This window comes from Galendromus occidentalis, unplaced genomic scaffold (genome assembly GCF_000255335.2).
Source record: "Galendromus occidentalis unplaced genomic scaffold, Mocc_1.1 scf7180000076500, whole genome shotgun sequence".
NCBI classification, from domain to species: domain Eukaryota; kingdom Metazoa; phylum Arthropoda; class Arachnida; order Mesostigmata; family Phytoseiidae; genus Galendromus; species Galendromus occidentalis.
This window is the reverse complement of record NW_003804489.1, coordinates 935,021-951,941: the sequence shown is the minus strand read 5'-3', so window position 1 is coordinate 951,941 and position 16,921 is coordinate 935,021. Positions and strand designations below refer to the sequence as shown.

The following is a 16,921-nucleotide window of genomic DNA, read 5'->3' as shown; positions in this document are numbered from 1 at the left end:
AGCCGATCGGTAGGACGCCGGGTACGTCGGTTGGTCGGCCGACCGACCGGGCGGTCGCTTGGTCGATGCTTCTCGAAGACCGTAATAACAGTGCGTCGAAATATTATTGGATCTTCCTCCACTCACTCGGAGCTTGCTCTGTTTCTCCCCATACTTCTCCCCTCTTTCACATTTCGAACTGTTTTCTCAAGCTCAAAGTGCTCGTCTTCGATTCCTCTCCATGGTGCTCACAGTCCGCGTCCGCTCCGGCCGGGAGCGCGACGGCTCCCGGTGCTTTCGGAGGTTTGAGGCGTCATCGACGTGAAAACCACCCGTGAAACCCGAAGTCCATCTGAGTTGAGGTGAGGGTTTGGATCATTCGTTGAAACCGTTGGAATAGCTCAGCTGAGCTCCTTACACTCATGAGCGAAATATGCCTATTATGTGCTCGGGCTTCCAAGCCGCCCGCATGTCACACGAACACCCCAGGTCCGCCTGAAGGGCTTCCGTAATCCCGCTGGAAGCTACGTATAAGCTTGCCAAGCAGCCCATGTACGGCATGGATCGACACTCTTCATTTTTCCATGTTGTCTTGGCAGCTGCCGAGAAAAGGCAGACAGACGAGCCGCTACAATGGATCGGCAGGGTTTTTTTCAGGCGTTTCCTTAAATCGTTGCCAATGCAAAAGTTACAGGTCACTGGTTGCGCGGAAGCTCGCCGCTCAATTTATTTCCAACACAATCGAACAACGCCTGGCCGGCTCCTGAATCTGTACGGCCGCCGCTGGTTACTCTGCTCGCTCACCCGCTCGAACGGGGTTTGCTTTCCTCAATTGACCACCGCCGAGGGGTCGGGAGACCGACCGACGGATCGAGGAAGGGCTTGATGGACGGACCTCGGCCGGATTCACATCGTATCTAATGGTTTCCATGTGTGTAATTCGGAATCCAGAGCCGGCGGCCGGACGAACACCTTCCCTCACTGTTGCAAAGCCCGACGCCCTTGCTTCGGAATGCTCTGTGGCATTGAGTTTCCCGAAAATTCGATGGGGAGCGCGTAACATGCGAAAATGAGGAAGAAACTCACTTCAGCAACTCATCCATCGGCGGGAGTGTGTTCTTGGGGAACGACTTCGGTCTCTTTCGTAATGCGACACTTTGGTCGCTGTTTTTTCCTCGGGGATACGTGTGTGGTGGGCGGACGGCTGTTCGGTTAGGTGTTCGGCGCTGCAAAACGGTGGAGATGTCGCTGACGGCACCGCTAGGTCGGCCGCTCGGTGCGCAGTAGGCAGGACGATGACGACAAATTTAAATGATATGCGCATACTGCAGACGACTGAGAAACACAGATGGTGCCGTTGAGCGCCTGTGAGCAGCGAACTGAAGTTATGGTTGGACTCTGTAGTCAGAGCACTGCGGGCCTAGGAAGTGACTGGAAAAGGAAAATATGTTCAATTATTATTTATGCTTTCCAGAAGAAGATGAGGATTCTGGAAATCCCCGAAGATCTAAATGGGTTAGTTCAGGCCATGTGTCGGTTCCTGAGGACCCCCTCGAACTCCCGCTCGAGGCGTCGAAATATGGTGCTCGACCGCAGTTATTGGATGTCCTGAAGTTTCCTATATTTTCTTGGAGGAGTGACGAATAGCCCGCATTCGCGCTAATTCTTCGTTCCGGAGCTGGCAAGGAGTGGGAGATTTCCTCGATGATTGAAAGACGGACCGGGACGCTCGTCTATATCAGAGTACAAGCATCGCAGCCGAGGATCAACATTGGCGGAGGTATTGGCGGAGTCCTTTCCGAGGATGATTGGACGGACGCATTACGTGGCGATGTGAACCCTTCCGCCGGTGGTCTCGAATCACTGAGCAACGAATAAAGGAAAAGAAAGCCGCGACGACCTCACAGCAGCGAGTGAGCGACCGAGATCTCCTACAGCAGGACTATTGAGCTGCGGCTACGTCTAAGCCGCATGGTTCACTCTGAGCCTATTTCCGTAGTAATGGTCAACGTGGCTTTCATTACCTTGCCATCTCGGCAGCGACGACCACGACGTCGACTCGACGGTATAACAGCGCCGTGCGAGAAGGAGTCTAATAAAAAATTATTGTTGTGGTTTCTTGCGTGTGCGTAACCTCAACCGACACTCGTTATGGAGGCAATGAACGCTGCTCGAGCCTTCCCTTGTCTTTTCGGCTCCCTTTCACGAGTGACACTGCGAGGAATCAGACGGAGTGATCTCTTGAGAAATAGGTCGATTTGTACCAAGATTCTTCGTTCTGATTATCTGTCCGGCCCTCGAATTTCCTAATTTCATCAATCAGCTCTCGAACCTCGTTCTGATTTCGAAATATTCAGCGGCTTCCGCGTGAATGTTCCGTATTCACTGTCGAGCTCCCGATCCCGATATAAAAACCTGTCTTTAAGGGTCAGAGGCTGGGGCATTCAAAGGTCCACTGCTTGATCTAAAATCGTTCTTGGCTCTAGGCCAAAGCTTGAGATGATGCTTCAGGGAATTTATCCGCTCTAAGGAGCGCCAAGGGGACAGAGTCGAGGAGGAGCCAGCCAATGGCTAACTGAGCGAGAGAAGTATTTTTATTCCGTGCCTCTCAACTCAGTACTACCATGACACCAATGACTTCTGGGCTCTCCCGATCCCCTGTGATTCGCTCCACATGATCATGGGAGTCGACGCCCCGAAGAATTCGACTGTTCACCACTCAATGGGAAGGGATCCGATTGCGCGGCGGCGTCCGATCTCGAAAGAGTGCCTGACGCACGAGGAAGTTTGTTCAGAAAAAGTTCGACCATTAAGCTGCGCTTTGACTTTCGGGCGCTAGCTAGTGCATAGGATACATCAGCACGCAGCGATTTCTGATGAGTTTTTTATTCCGCTATCAACACGAAGCTAAACAATCCGTTGCGAAGATACGATCGAAGTTCCTCTCTGACACGCTCGGATTCAGACTCTGTTCCGTTTCGGTGATTTCGCTGAAATTCGAGAACACGGTCTCTAACGAATTTCGGTGGGCGATCAAGTGATTAGAGGAGAGCTGATTGCCGTCGCATTGCGACCGACCTCGGGTGTCCGAGTTCGTCTACGTGAGACCATTTGCCATCCAATGCGGGAATCCATAGCGAGCTCGGGCGCAACCCGAAGTTTCAGTGGACATTATCTCGGGCCCATTCGCTCCGTATGGTCCATAACGTTATTCTCTACCGAAACTTCCAGAGGCTCACGGAGGGTGATTTTCTTTCACGGAATGCTCGCGTGGGACGACGTCGTTCCTGCTCATGGGAACCATGCAATTCGACGCGGTATCGGAATTCAATTTCGAAATTCGAGGGTTTTGAGGAGCCGCTTGTCTCTGCGGACCTCGTTCCACGCTGACTGAAGATACAGTCGACCGCAATGTGATGTGGCGTTTCGAAAAGTAATAATCTTGTGCCATGACCACATAGTTCCTTGTCAAAATGTCACTCTCCCCGCGCCCAGCTGAGCAGGATGTCTTCAGCAGAATTTTTTCCTCTCCTCTTCGCGTTGGTTGTCGAGCAATATCGACCGATACCGTTCAGGGCCGGCACCGGCGGCCCTTAGGTGTACCCCTTGCTCTCGCAAGAGCTCTCGCATTGAAATCATGTCTCCGGATTAGTGAAGACCTCAATAGAGTGCGGATTGGCGTTTACTACTGATTGAGATGGGTGAACAGTCTGCTCATGGGTACGCAGGGGAGCAAGGCTGGGTCGAATCTCTCAAGTTCGCGTCGTAACGTTTCCTCTCATACTGTAATGGAATCGCTAATCTTCGCGGACTGAGCGTTCGTTCACAACAGAATTCAGTCTTATCTTATCTTGTTCAGCCGCCTTGGGGGTCAGGAAGAGTAATGCGCTGCGGTCACACCATCGCGTCCTTGTCTAGCTATCTCCTCTGTCCCTTTATATCTCTTTAGTCCCGCTGCTTTCTCCCTACCCCCTGCCTTTCCCCATGAGCTGGCGAATGATCTCGTTACGGAACGAGTCATAGTCGTAGGCGGAGGGCTGATCAACAGATGGAACGGGTCGTTTAGAAAATGTCCCCCGATCATCTTCTGTTCCCGCAGTTTTCCTTTCGGGGTTTCCACGATAAGTCGACTGGCGAGGAGTAAAGCATCCGAGGCGGTGGAATCTCGACATTCGAAGAGTATATTTTCGGAATCGACTCGACCTGCGCGTTGTCGAGGCTGGGCGAAGACCAGGGGTGGGCAGGTCGGCGCGTGTCTCACAACGAGCAAGTGATGTCCACGAAGCATGGCAGCAGCAATCTTCTCGGTATTTGTCTGGTGTGTCAAGACAGATGTTCATTGCCGACTCTGTCTGATGAAATCTCCTGCCGAGTTCACTTTAGTGCTACCGAATCGAGGACGTCCAAGCGAGAAACAATTGCGTTTATATTCGAGACTCACTGCTTCGCGAAATTCGTTGTCATGGACCCGCCCGCTAGGGAGGACAGTGTACGAGGTTGGGTCTGAAGACAAGCACAGGCCACGTATGCGGGCTGCGTAAGCTCTCCGTTTGTTTATTCGCGGGGCTCCTGTTCCTGGGGCTCTTAGGGGGGGCAGGCGGACGAGCTCGCGGCTGAGCGAGCCGGCTTCAGATGCCTTCTCCGTCTTCCCAACATGCGTCGCTTGCGAGCGAAGTTCAATCAGAGTGGGGACATCCCCTTTCCTTTCGATTGACCAGGAGAGAGAAGACTTTAGCCGTCCTCACGTAACGTTTCGTACCGAATCGTTCGGGTATGGGCGATGACGTGTCTCGATGATTGTCACGACCTGACAAATGCTGGGTTTCAGATGTTTGTCAAAATCGAGTGACGACCTGCGACCGTCTTCCGTAAGCTATTTCGGCTCCGAGAGGTCCCATTGGAGCTGGCGCCGTGAACCCAAATCGTAATGATGGCTTGAAACAAGATCCTGGGGACTCGTTTGTATTCTCGCCCTGATTGCTATCTCCGATGGACGACACGATTGAATGGAAGGAAGGAGAATTAGCGGACTCGGACAAGACTCCAGCGGATAGCTGGCCCGAAGAGCGGCAATGTCGGTCCGTTGGTTCTCTCATCGCCGTTAGCTTTGACGCCGATTTCGTTGACGAGTCGCGGCATTCTCGGCGAGAGGAAATGACCTCGTCAGCGGTCGTATCTTTCCGCTGGAAAATGGAATTTCCTCCTGATGGAACTGCAAACGGCTGTCGCGGAGGATGCACTCCGATAGCTAGCCGGTCGGCCGATCTTCGGAGTCCCTAGTCGTCCGCGTCGGGAGGATCCGCCTCCTCTGGCTTTGCTAAGGATCCGAAATTTCACCGGGGTCCCAGGCTAAATCAGGATTCAACAGCCAATGCGAGGGATTGTTGGGCGGCTCTGATTTCACGGAGGGGGGAGGGGTTCACCCAGAGCATTTTGAATCCGAGCGCGAAAGAGTTCCGAAATCCATCGGAACCCCGCTCTCATTTGGAATCTGACCTGCAACATTCCGTTGTGCGAGATGCCGGAGCCGAGGCGTTGCGCAGCCGATTTCGAATCGATTAGGATGTAAGATTCGAACGACTTGCCTCGCAATGACGATTTTTGATATTTTTCTGTTAAATGAATAATATCCTTCTCGAAGACAGAGTCTAGTTTTTGTCTCCGGGTCTCTTCCGCGTTTCCTCGCGCTAAAATTCTTCACGGGCGTTTTTTCTGCTCATGGCTTCACCACACTTTGCTCGCAAAGCATTCAGATATGAAAGATATACGAATTATTGAATCCCAGTCCCGTGCTGGCAGTGAGATTATTGACGCACTCGACAGACCTTACGGCTATACGGGCGGAATGGATGACGGTAGTTTCAAGGGAACGTTCCCAGTTTCAATCTTTATTTTCTTCACTGATCAGGGAAAAATTTACAATAGGTCACCCGCGGGTCTTCTGCACTCTTCGTGAGGACGACTGAGTGAGACCGATCATGCACTGATTTCCTTCGATGAAACTCCATGGTGCTTCTACGAACTAATGACAGATCTCGGTCGACGATCACTCTCGTTCGATCTGATCATGATCCGAATGAGAACGGAATTGGCTCGGGCTGTCGTCGATCATTTGATGCGCAGACATCGCGGTCTGCAACTGGTCCGAGCCGACATAGAAGAGCTGTAGAGAACTGGGACCTTCGCTGCAATCTCTCAGCACTAGCCCGTGATCAGAATCGATCGTTACGCATCGATCAGGGAAGAGATAATTATGGATTGAGAACAGCAGATCTCCGTGAGCTGTTGTTTTGTTCATGTGGAAGCCTAGGTTCCATTTCTGTTCGTGGCTACCCCTGCATGGGCCGGTCCCGACTATACAAGACGGCCGACCGTTCTTGCAATCGAGACACTTGGGTGTCTTCCACTTGTGGGCGACCAACAAGGGCCCGCTGGAACTCCACTTCAGCCAACTCCGTAAGGGACACTTCTCTGCGTAAAACGTCTGTGGAGGGAAAATTTATTTTCAATGAATATTCGGCCGGAGCAGAGTTGGCGATAGAGGTTCCTATGGCGAAATTGAGAGCATAATCTCTGCATAGAGGGGTTAGCTGCACAAAAGCAATAATAGCTGGGAATATTTCGAAAAAAACGTACCTGTCTGAATACAGCGTTGCAACACCCTGAGTTTAGGCAGCCATCCCCGTAGTATGTCCGTAAGAAAACCCCGTCAGGTTTCCGGAGATCTTTCAGCGTCGTCTTAATCTCGTTCTTGACCGCGAGCGAAGTGTCTACAACACCCAAGCCAGCGTTCGTGTACGGCACAGCGACACAAACGAGCAGGAAGCCGAGGTGAACATTCCAAACCATTTCGACCCTTCCAATTCTCCAGCGTGGGGACCCGCTTCGCTCAAACCACAGCGCAAAATGATTCCTCGCTCTTTATATACTTCTGATTCACGGGGGAGTATTCTGAAGAGACCAAATCCCCGAAAGATATTCTTGGGCGAGAGGCGGATGAATTCCCATCCCCTGCGCCTATCACGAGAAATTCTGCTGATATTGATGCTCTCCTCTAATTCGAGGGTCTCCAGTCGTGCACAGAAGCGTTCCGAAATACCTGCAGACGGCCCGTCAGCCACGGCCTCCTATTTCTCTCATTCGAGTCGATCACGATCGGCCATCGAACGGATGCGGCTGCGGCTAGCGTCTACCATTACATGCGCCGACATCGCGGTCTGCAATTGGTCCGAGCCCACGTAGTAGAGCTGGAGAACGGTCGGACCTCTACTGCAATCTCGCAGCACCAATCCATAATCAGAGTCGATTGTCACACATCTGTCAGGGTACTGGCGATTCTGGATTGTGAATAGCATGTCCCCGTAGGCCGTCGTCCTGTTCATGTGGAAGCCCAAGTGCCATTTCTGTTTGTGGTCCCCTCTGCAGGAGGCTGTGCCGACCCTGCAGTTCGGTCCACCGTATCTGCACTCGAGACATTTTTCGGTCATCCACTTATGAGCGACCAACAATGGACCACTCGAGCTCCACTTCATCCAGCTCCACAACGGGCATTCTTCGGTGTAGTACGTCTGAGGAAGTATGCGTGAATTTTAGATTTCGGGGGAGTTGGCCGGTCGGGGGTCGATTCGCAACGACGAGAGCATGCTCGTGGGAGACATGCGAACACCGATAAAGTCGGAGAATAATGCCCGATGGAAAACTGTTCGAGCCGAAAACCGTTAGACCTACCTGTCTGAATCCGACGTTGCAGCAACCGGAGTTCAGGCAGCCGTCGCCGAAGTACGTCCGCAGGAAAACTCCGTCAGTCTTACGGAGATCTCTCACAGTCGACTTGATCGCGTCGCCCAACGCCAACGAAGTGTCCACAATCTCGAATTGAGCTCTCGTGTAGGACACGGCAACACAGACGAGAAGAAAGCCAGCGAGAACGTATCTGATCATTTTGGTTCGAGCCGATTCTTGAACGGGACACGAACTGGTAGAACTAAAACGTGTACGCTTCTCCGATGCCGCGGAATTGTTCTTCTCCCTCCAGAAACCCCGTCTCCCTTATTCATGCGGGCAGCTCGCGAGAAAGCCGTAAATCCGAGAGAAATTTTTGAGTGAGAGGCTGCAGAAGCCCGCGGAAGATGCGTATCGCAAGCGAGGATTCGATTGCCTCTCAACGCTTCGCGGCGGGTACAGGGGGTGAAAGAGAGAGGCACCTCCTCATGCTTCGACAGGAAGACGCCGCGAGCCGGCGACACAGATCAACCGGAGAACATCTAAGCGGCACCCATAGAGATTCAGGACCAGCGTCCTCTAACAGGAGGATCTAGGTCATTCGGGCTTGTTCGTGATTGATATGCATGATCAACGGGAGGATGTACGTGGGGCCGTGCGTCTTCGCATTGCTTGATATTTCGATCGACTTCTCAACAAGACCCGCTCGGATAGGTCAATCGGTTCGAGGGTCGTTTGAGCCGTGAACGTTAGAATTCCGACCGACCCCACACGCGCCGTATGAGATCTTAGAATTTTCTGGATTTGATAAAGCGGCAGCGGCTGTACCTAGAGCTCTGAAATCTGGCTCTACGCGCAGCTCCCCGGAAAGCTTCGTTTGAAGACCCTGGTGCTTCCGACTCGGACTGGCTAAGTAGTCCTTGGACGGACGCGGCCGCACCAGACAGGAGCGTTCTATGATAGCCTGAGTGTCTAATGCAATTTTTTTCTCGACATCCCCCGCTCCTGATGGGACCGCGCTAACTTCTCGTTGCTTGAGTCTTCCGACCGTTCCGAGGCGAAAAGACTGGAAAATCCGATGTATTCGGATGCGACAGATTCAATCGTCGCAAAACACCACTACGGAGCGCTCCTCGTACCAGTATTCAACGAAATTTCATCACTCCATCGTATGAGATTGGTACCTCTTCCCTCCTAATTGATGATACTGGATGAGAAAGCTCGCTGGTGACTGGCGAACGAATCGAGAGAACCCTATGTTGATTTTTGTCGCCACCGCGTAGCCGAATTACGAGGCCAGTTGGAGAGCTTATGCGAGAGTATTCCTTCATTGAGAGCTGTGCGGTGAGTATGCTCTGGAGCCCGAGTACCACCCACCCCTGCTATTTGTCACCGCGACGACTGAGGTAGTTTTCTCCTTCGATCCGGAAGTTTGTTCCTAAAGCTTCTTCATACGAATGGGGGATTCTGGCTCCAGCGCCAGAGTTGATCATTCATTGGGTTTCTTGTCTGTCTTCAGCTCTGTCGGTAACTCGAAACAGTGGATGACGGGGCACCTTTTCGCAGCGAGCTCCAGCAATTTCGCTGCGTAGGAATAACACGAATACCGATATATATCTCATCTCAAGATGAAGCCAGAAATCCGAGTTAGGAGATCTCAGGAGTTCCTCATCAGTTCATCAGGGTCTGGGACTTGCATCAGCAGACGAACATCCCGTCTGTGCAGTATTGTTCCGAGAAAACCCTCTCCCGACTTCAGGCTCTATCGACGCTGGCTGCAACGTATCACACTTCGTATTCTAATATGCTCTCAGATGAGCATTCTGGGCACTCACAATCGGCAACCGGAGTCGGAGGAGCTGCCATCTGTACCCGGGATGTCCGATCCTCCGCAGCTATCGATTGCCGACCTAACCGATGCCATTGAATTCGTGAAACGCGCACCTCCACGTGCAGGGAAGGCGGATTTTATCAAAGGCAAGAGACCGCCAATCATCAAAGAAGGTCCAATCGAATGATGTCATTCCAATATTTACTCTTAAAGAACTTATGATCTCTACCGTGACATGGTTTACTTTGATTTCTGACCGAACATCGAACAACGAGATTCATCACAAGCTTGTGAGCGGCCGGAAGTTCGCGGCTCTCGGGGGAGGCGAGCAGGGGGTCTACGGCCAGAACGATCAGGTAACTGGTGTCGCAGTGTTTCGGAAGACATCAGCATTTATTAGAGAATTTTCGGATTTTTCAAAAACGCTTTTCAGAATGGCGCAGGACGTCGCGGGCCGCTCACCGGGGTCTCATGGACTGTATATTATATTACAAATGTTGTTATTGAAGGAAAGGATCTCGGATTCGCTCCGCTATGATATATATTAAATGGTTCTGTCTAGTATCGGGACTTAGAGTAGGTAGGGAGACGTGGAGTTAAAGTCGATGACGCCAGCGCTGATCAGTCGCTGCGTTGCCCTCGCAGCGTGAAACCAATCTCGATCAACGTAGAAGAGCTGCTCGTCGACCGCGGGTCGGACACAATTCCGGAGCATGAGTCCAGAGAAATTGTGCGTGTCGATCGTTGCACATTGCCCCGGTACGAAACGGTTCCGAAGGGTGAAAAGGCGGTCTCCATTGAAGTTGACGCTGTCACCCTCGAACTCCAGAGTCCATTGCTGCTCGCGTGTTCCGCTGCACGCATTGGTTCCGATGACGCAGTTCCTCCGACCGTTCAGACATTCGAGACACATGGTCGAGAACGGTTTGTGAGCAAGAATCATGGGTCCGTAGAAGCTCCACTTGTACCAGCTCCACATCGGGCAGCGCTCGCTGTAACTCACCTGCGGACGAACAAATCGATATTGAGAAACTTGCAAGTTTGCACCAATCGTTTGGATTTCGGAGCGAAAACTTCGGAGTGCGCAGAGGGACGCGAGAAGCAGCTCCCCTGAGTTTTCAAGTTGAATCCACAGATGCTCACCTGATTGAATCGGAAGTTGCAGCAGCCAGAGTCGAGGCAGCCATGTTTGTAGTGGGTCCGCAGGAATACTCCGTTAGTTTTCTGGAACTCCGCGTGGTAAACTTGATACGCGTTGCTGATTGCCGGAAGTTTGAACAGAAAGCTCCGGACAGGGACGACCGCCGCGAGCAGGAAAACGCACAGGTAAATATTCCGATTCGTCTCCATCGCTGATATTCTCGGATCTAAGTGGTGCTTCCTATGAGACTGCAAATCCTTAAAGTAGACCAAATATCGAGAAGGTGTGGGGTGAGAGATTGCGTCGAGTGGGAGGCGAAGCGAGAGCCGTCACTCGAAGCGGAAAACAGCGCGTGGATAGATGACGCGCAGAGATTGAGCTGACCTGCGGCGAACACTGATTCTCCGCATGAATCGCGGAAGTTGGAACTCATCATCAGAATCGAAGGAAGTGCCGTGAGTAGGCGGGGGCGAGCTCGGAGCTTTCGTGCCATCCCGCTTCAGTCATCTCATCGACGACCCCGATCGCCACCGGGAGCTTTGACGGCGCGGAGTCGATTGCCGTTCTGAAAGTGGATGACCACTTTCGTCGCGGCTGCTCAAGGTTCTGGAAAGGGATGTCGCAGAAGTTGCGGAAGGTGTGTGAAAAGATGATACAGCCGGAGTCCTTCAGACGACTCGTTCGAATATGACACGCGACCGATGAGGTCCGGGATGCCGACGAACAGACCGACATGAACAATTATTGACTTGGAAGATTCGCGAATCGCCGCGATCTGAAGAAGCGCGCTTTCGCCGATGCGGCTCGAACCCGCATTGAGTAAATCTTCGCACAGGTCTCGAGTTCGAGCGGGTAGGTCCGGTCCGATGTTGAGAACGAGCACGCGGGGACTTTTCATCAGAGAAAAGGGTGTAATTAGAAAAAGGAGTCTCAGCGGTGTCCCGATTACTTTCGGCTTTTTTGCATTGATGACGTGCGGCATATTTTCTTGATGCACTTGTCGGGAAGACCGCGATCGGCCAAGCCGGATCGACGAATTGAGCTACGCGATTCCGTTTATTACATGCGGGGCTTCAGGTTCGATTTCGCGGTAGGACCTTTTCGTGAGCTCTTTCTAGGGATCGCCTTCTTTGCATTAGATGAGTGATCTCCCCCAACGACCAGACCGATGAAAACATGGCGAAGAAGCTACCGCGGATGACTGCCGGAACTCGCCATTGTGGCAGTCGCGTGAACAGTTCGTCAACAAGCACTTGATGGGGTTGATACGGGAAGATGTTCGCGTATCTCGATGTAGCGAGCCAGCGCGGCTTGCATTGAGTGCGTCATGTGAGTCGGAAATGAATGCGCAACATTCGCCCCGTCGAAACCGTGACTCTCATTACGGTCCTCACGGCTTTAGTCGCTGAGGAGGGCGACCCCATCGCCACTTGGGTGGTATAATACCTTCAAAGCGAGCCGACCGGAGTCACCGAATCGCCACGAAGAATCGACCGACTTTTTCTCGTATGCACGTATCAAATCCTCTACTACCGAGGGCACTGAGGTCAAGAGAATACGCACATCTTGAAAGGAAGCTCATCTCTGACAATGAGAGACATGAGATCTCCATGAGCGAATTCTCACGACAAAGCTATCGGAGACGAACCAGCTGTCGTACTCTTCTCATTCCACATATGTTTGCCGCTCTTGAAGCCTGGAATCTCGAAGGCCCGGCGTCAGACCGCTATGAGAAGGTGGACGAATGTCTCGGGTCGTTTGAGCGAGATCCTCAGAGCTGTAGAAGCCCCTTGCGAGCAGATTTGCATCGGGGGATGAACGAATCAATATTGTGACATACGCGAGGCCGCGGAACGAAGATAAATCGATTGCACACGGTTCCAGGCGTGAAATTGCTACTATGCCAGAGAGTAGGAGAGAAAACCCCGAGCCAGCGTGAGACAAGTCGGGCGGAAACGCTGAAATCGGGCAGTGCAAAGCGAGAATTCGCTTTCGAGGTCGACGTATGTGGTCGTAAGCCCCGGCTACCAGAGCCACAGAAATGCATGCGGCTGCCTCCGTGATTTCCTCGCTGATGAAATCATACAACGTTCTAGAATCTAGAATGTAGTCTGGAAGTGGTGAATCTCCATTCCAACAGGTGGAAGCTCGTGATAGAGATTTGGGAGAGTTTCCATTCCCAATTTGATCTCTTAAGCGGGGAGACATTGGCAGGAGGAAGCTTGAGTAGAGGGTGTAGTGGACTCGCGGTCCGGTTTCGGGGGAGACCTGCAGGGTGTTTTCAACGACATCGAAGGAACACGGACCTCCACACACATAGACAAGAACTCTACGCATCGAAAGTTCTCATCGACCACTGTCGAGGAACATCAATGGCTGATTCCGTGACCCCTCTATGCATCTCTCGATGAAATTCGGAAAACAGACTGATAATCCGAACAATCACTGTATCGGCTCCAGAGCGACAGATTGAAAGCAAGGAGATTGATCCTCCATAATAATTTATTGACTGATCTTCAGGCTCTGGGAGAGAGTCCACCGATCGCGAGATCGAGAACAATGAGATTAGGTATCTTTACATGACTTCTCTCGGCATCGGCAAACATATATTACTTCATGAATATATTAGAGCATCATAGCATAGCACCGATATGTATTCGAACTCAAGCGTTCGATTTAGAAGAAGAGAGTGAAATTACTGAGGGCGGAACCCGAATTGATCATTCGTTGCCCTGATATAGCGGTGTCGAACCAATCCCTATCCACGTAAAACAACTGTTTGTCGGACGGAGGTTGAAGACAGTCGCGGAGCACCAGTCCATTGAAATTCACTGTATCAATAGTCGCGCACTGATGAGGGAAGAGATGGTTCTTGATAGTGAAGAATAGTTCCTTGTCAGACTTGGTCGCTTCCACGTGGAAACCGAAGTTCCAGTGCTGACTGTGTGCACCCGTGCATTGAGTGGTTCCAATGGCGCAGTCGGGGCGACCATCTCTGCACTCGAGACATCTATCCGAAAAGAGTTTGTGCGCGACCAGCATCGGGCCGTGGAAGCTCCACTTGTACCAGCTCCAGATCGGGCACTCCTGGCTGAAGAAAGTCTTCGGGAGGAACGGAGGAAAAGTTAGCAAACACACAAATCGTGAATGGGCGTCGGATCGCTGGCAAGATACGAGCCAGTGTGATCGAAACTCCGGATCACGAGAAGATTTCAGAAGCCCCGCGTACATGACGGGAAAAAGGACCTCGAACTCGGGGTGATTAGGACCTTACCTGTCTGAAGCCGAAGTTACAGCAGCCGGATTCCAAGCAGCCATGTTGATACTTCGTGCGAACGAAGACCCCCTGCGTCTTACGCATGGCTTTCATGGTCGCCGACATCGCATCGCTTATCGCAACGGTGCTTCCGAGGGTGACGCTCTGGACTCGAGCGACCACGAACATAAGGAACAAACTAAGGCGAAGAATGATTTCCATGGTGTTGGCTTGAGTTCGGAGCGTTCGTTCAGAGTCGAGTGGGTTCACGTACGAAATCGTATCTTTTGAGCCCTATATAGATTCGGAAGATGACATCTTCGGAAGGAGAGCTGAGTCTCTCGCTTGAGTTTAGGAGAGCGTGGATGGGGAGCACGAAAAGGCGTATGCCCGAAGAAAAGCGTTGATTCAGTCTTGATTGCTTACACAGCCGAAGCTGAGTCACGAAGATTCTAGCGTCTGAGAGCGCCGAAAGTTGCATGAGCCGCGCTCCGTACCTCATGACTTGTGAGGGAGGACCTCTTAATGAGCCAGAGTCTCAAATGTACATCCGATATCCGGCGCCGAGCGCGAGACCTCGCTCGATGCAATGGTTTAGGGGTTGGGATCTCACGATGATGGAGAGGGCGCAAGCTCAACTCTACGTGGGACTGAGGGGGGATTTTTTTTCTGTTTCTCATCAGAAAGGTATCATGTTGCAGTATCATATGGTGATATCGGGAACATCAATTATTATCAGTGAGAGTATATTTTTTTCACCGATTGGCGAGCCATGCATTTGTTTACCTCTTGAATACACGAATGTCATTGGCGATTTACATGAAGCTCTGAGGCCACTATGCGTCGAGGAAGCGTAGGCATCTCGACGTCGCGAGCCGAAACCCATCGAAAGCGTCACGTAAGTCGAAGGCGGATGCGAAATGTTGCATCGTTCCGAAGGCGCTTCACGGGAGGAAGAGCTGAGAAGGTCATCATCCTGAAGGTCTCTCCATAAAAGTACCGGATAAGAGTCAAAGGTCTTCTTTTAGCTGTATTCTGGTGTATCTTACGCCAGTCGGTTCGCGAACAATTTCACACCTTCTTGTCTAGTGCATCTCTCCAAGCAAGAGTCGACGCTGCGCGCATTTCCGCAATTATAAACATGATGGCGTCCGTATACATGCCGAATCGGCACTGATCCGACGCGGGGCAATGTGTCCCGGAGTAGGATCGCTCACCGTTCGTCGCTGCAGCGTGGGTAGCATAGATAAATTCCGCGATGGGGGAGAAAGGCTGGAGGATTCCTTGTCAGGAAAACCTAAGTCGCAGTGTTATTTTGAAACTTTCCCATGAGAAATCACCTGTGTGAAGGCTGTGCTGTATATCGCAGCCCATCAGCATAGACGCCCTAGATATCATCATTGAGCTCCACTATCGTTTTCAGATCCTGCAAAAATCAGCGGTGGACGCCGTTGGTTCAACGTCACGTACGGGCAGAAACTCCTCCTCGAGTGTCAAGCTCGGGGTGAGCCTGCCCCTCAAATCATATGGCTCTTCAACGGAGAACTGGTGAGTGATTGAAACGCGCAGTAACGATCGCCGAGAAATCCCGCTCGCGAACTTGAAATCGGACTGAGAAATGTATTGAGTTTTTTTCCGGGAGCCATCCGTAAGGGATTCCCGACCCACGGCTACGTATTCCGACTGATTAGTCAAGCTGCTGGAAGCCTGCGATCAAGGAGTCGACAATGAACAGAGTATCCTCCTGAGTATCATGGTAGGCTTCGTTTTTTTGGAGCCGAGCGGATCGACATTTACCGGGAGCGCGATGAGTCCGTTCCTCCTGAAGCTCCTGCGTGGGGCTAGCCTCCATGGAGTGAAGAACCTGAGCATCTTTTCATTCTGTCCATTCCGATACGTAAACTGAGACCGGGAGCCCGTTCCTCAGCTCTTCATGCTCCTGGGGTTGATATGAGCGGAGGAAAAATGACACTTGGGTCACTTAGGCCGCATTCTTGGAGCCATTGTGGCCTCGTCCGAATTCTCCCCCGTGGTCGAGTTCTGCCTCTCTGCTCGACACTCAGTCGAAACGAACAGTGTGAGCAGCTGACCGAGTGGGTAACTTACTGGCTGGTCGGCCAACATACTGTCGGAGAGATGCCATCAATGGCCTAAATTGTCTTGTTGTGGTAATGGTTGACATCTGTTGGAGTGATCATTAGCAACGGACGGCTTCATTATCAGCTTTGTCGACCATTTTAACGAAACGATGCCCCCGTCTATCCCTCCTCGCTGATGACGCCGGCGTTGCCCCCTGTCCACTGCGGCAACGATAGCGAGGAGAGCTTTCGGAGTTCCTACGAGCTCTTATGGATGAACATCTATCACGTCATATGCTTGTATTGATTGCATCTTCTCAGAAACATTCATTTTCGATAGATTCAAAGTCGGGAAAATCTTTACCGCGAGAAGTTAGAGGAGATCGAAAATCGAGGAAGTCAGCCCCGCGACTACATTTCTGGAGAAGAGCCCGCGTGCGTCGTTCGATGTTAGCCATAGCCGATATCCAGTTTCGAAGTTTCCGAGGATTGCAGGTCGGCCGTTCCGGATCGCAGATCGCGCACGCGGGGCTGCTCCCGAGAAGCTTTGCCGGAAAGCAAGCTGGGGATGGAGCAAATTCGTGCTCCGGCTAAGCTCAAAAACACACACAGACGCGAATCTCCTCAAGCTTAACACTTGGTCGGCTCCAGACACGCAGGAAGTAAGGTCGCCGCTCACATCGAATGGGGGGTCTCGCCCGCATCTCCGACGGAAATCGCGATTCTGCGCGTTCGTTGAGACCGTATCCCAGCCCCGATTCAATGTTTCCAGAGCTTAGGCCCGGTTCAGGGAGACCTCGATCGGTGAGGAAATCGCCCGAATAATCCGAACCTGGCGGGGTCGGAACTCTGAAAAATGCGATGCGCGAGAACACGCATTTTCCAGAGTTCTCTCGATGCTGAGACCCCGACGG

General features: G+C 52.0%; 1 protein-coding gene across 1 annotated transcript in view; it reads left to right on the top strand.

The window, feature by feature from the left end:
• LOC100903541 (tyrosine-protein kinase transmembrane receptor Ror2) overlaps positions 1–16,921 on the top strand; it is a 117,428-nt gene that overhangs the window by 43,784 nt on the left and 56,723 nt on the right. The window contains exon 3 of the mRNA XM_003739378.3: positions 15,353–15,477. Within this exon, the coding sequence (XP_003739426.2) occupies positions 15,353–15,477 (125 nt within the window). The remainder of the gene's footprint in view (positions 1–15,352; positions 15,478–16,921) is intronic.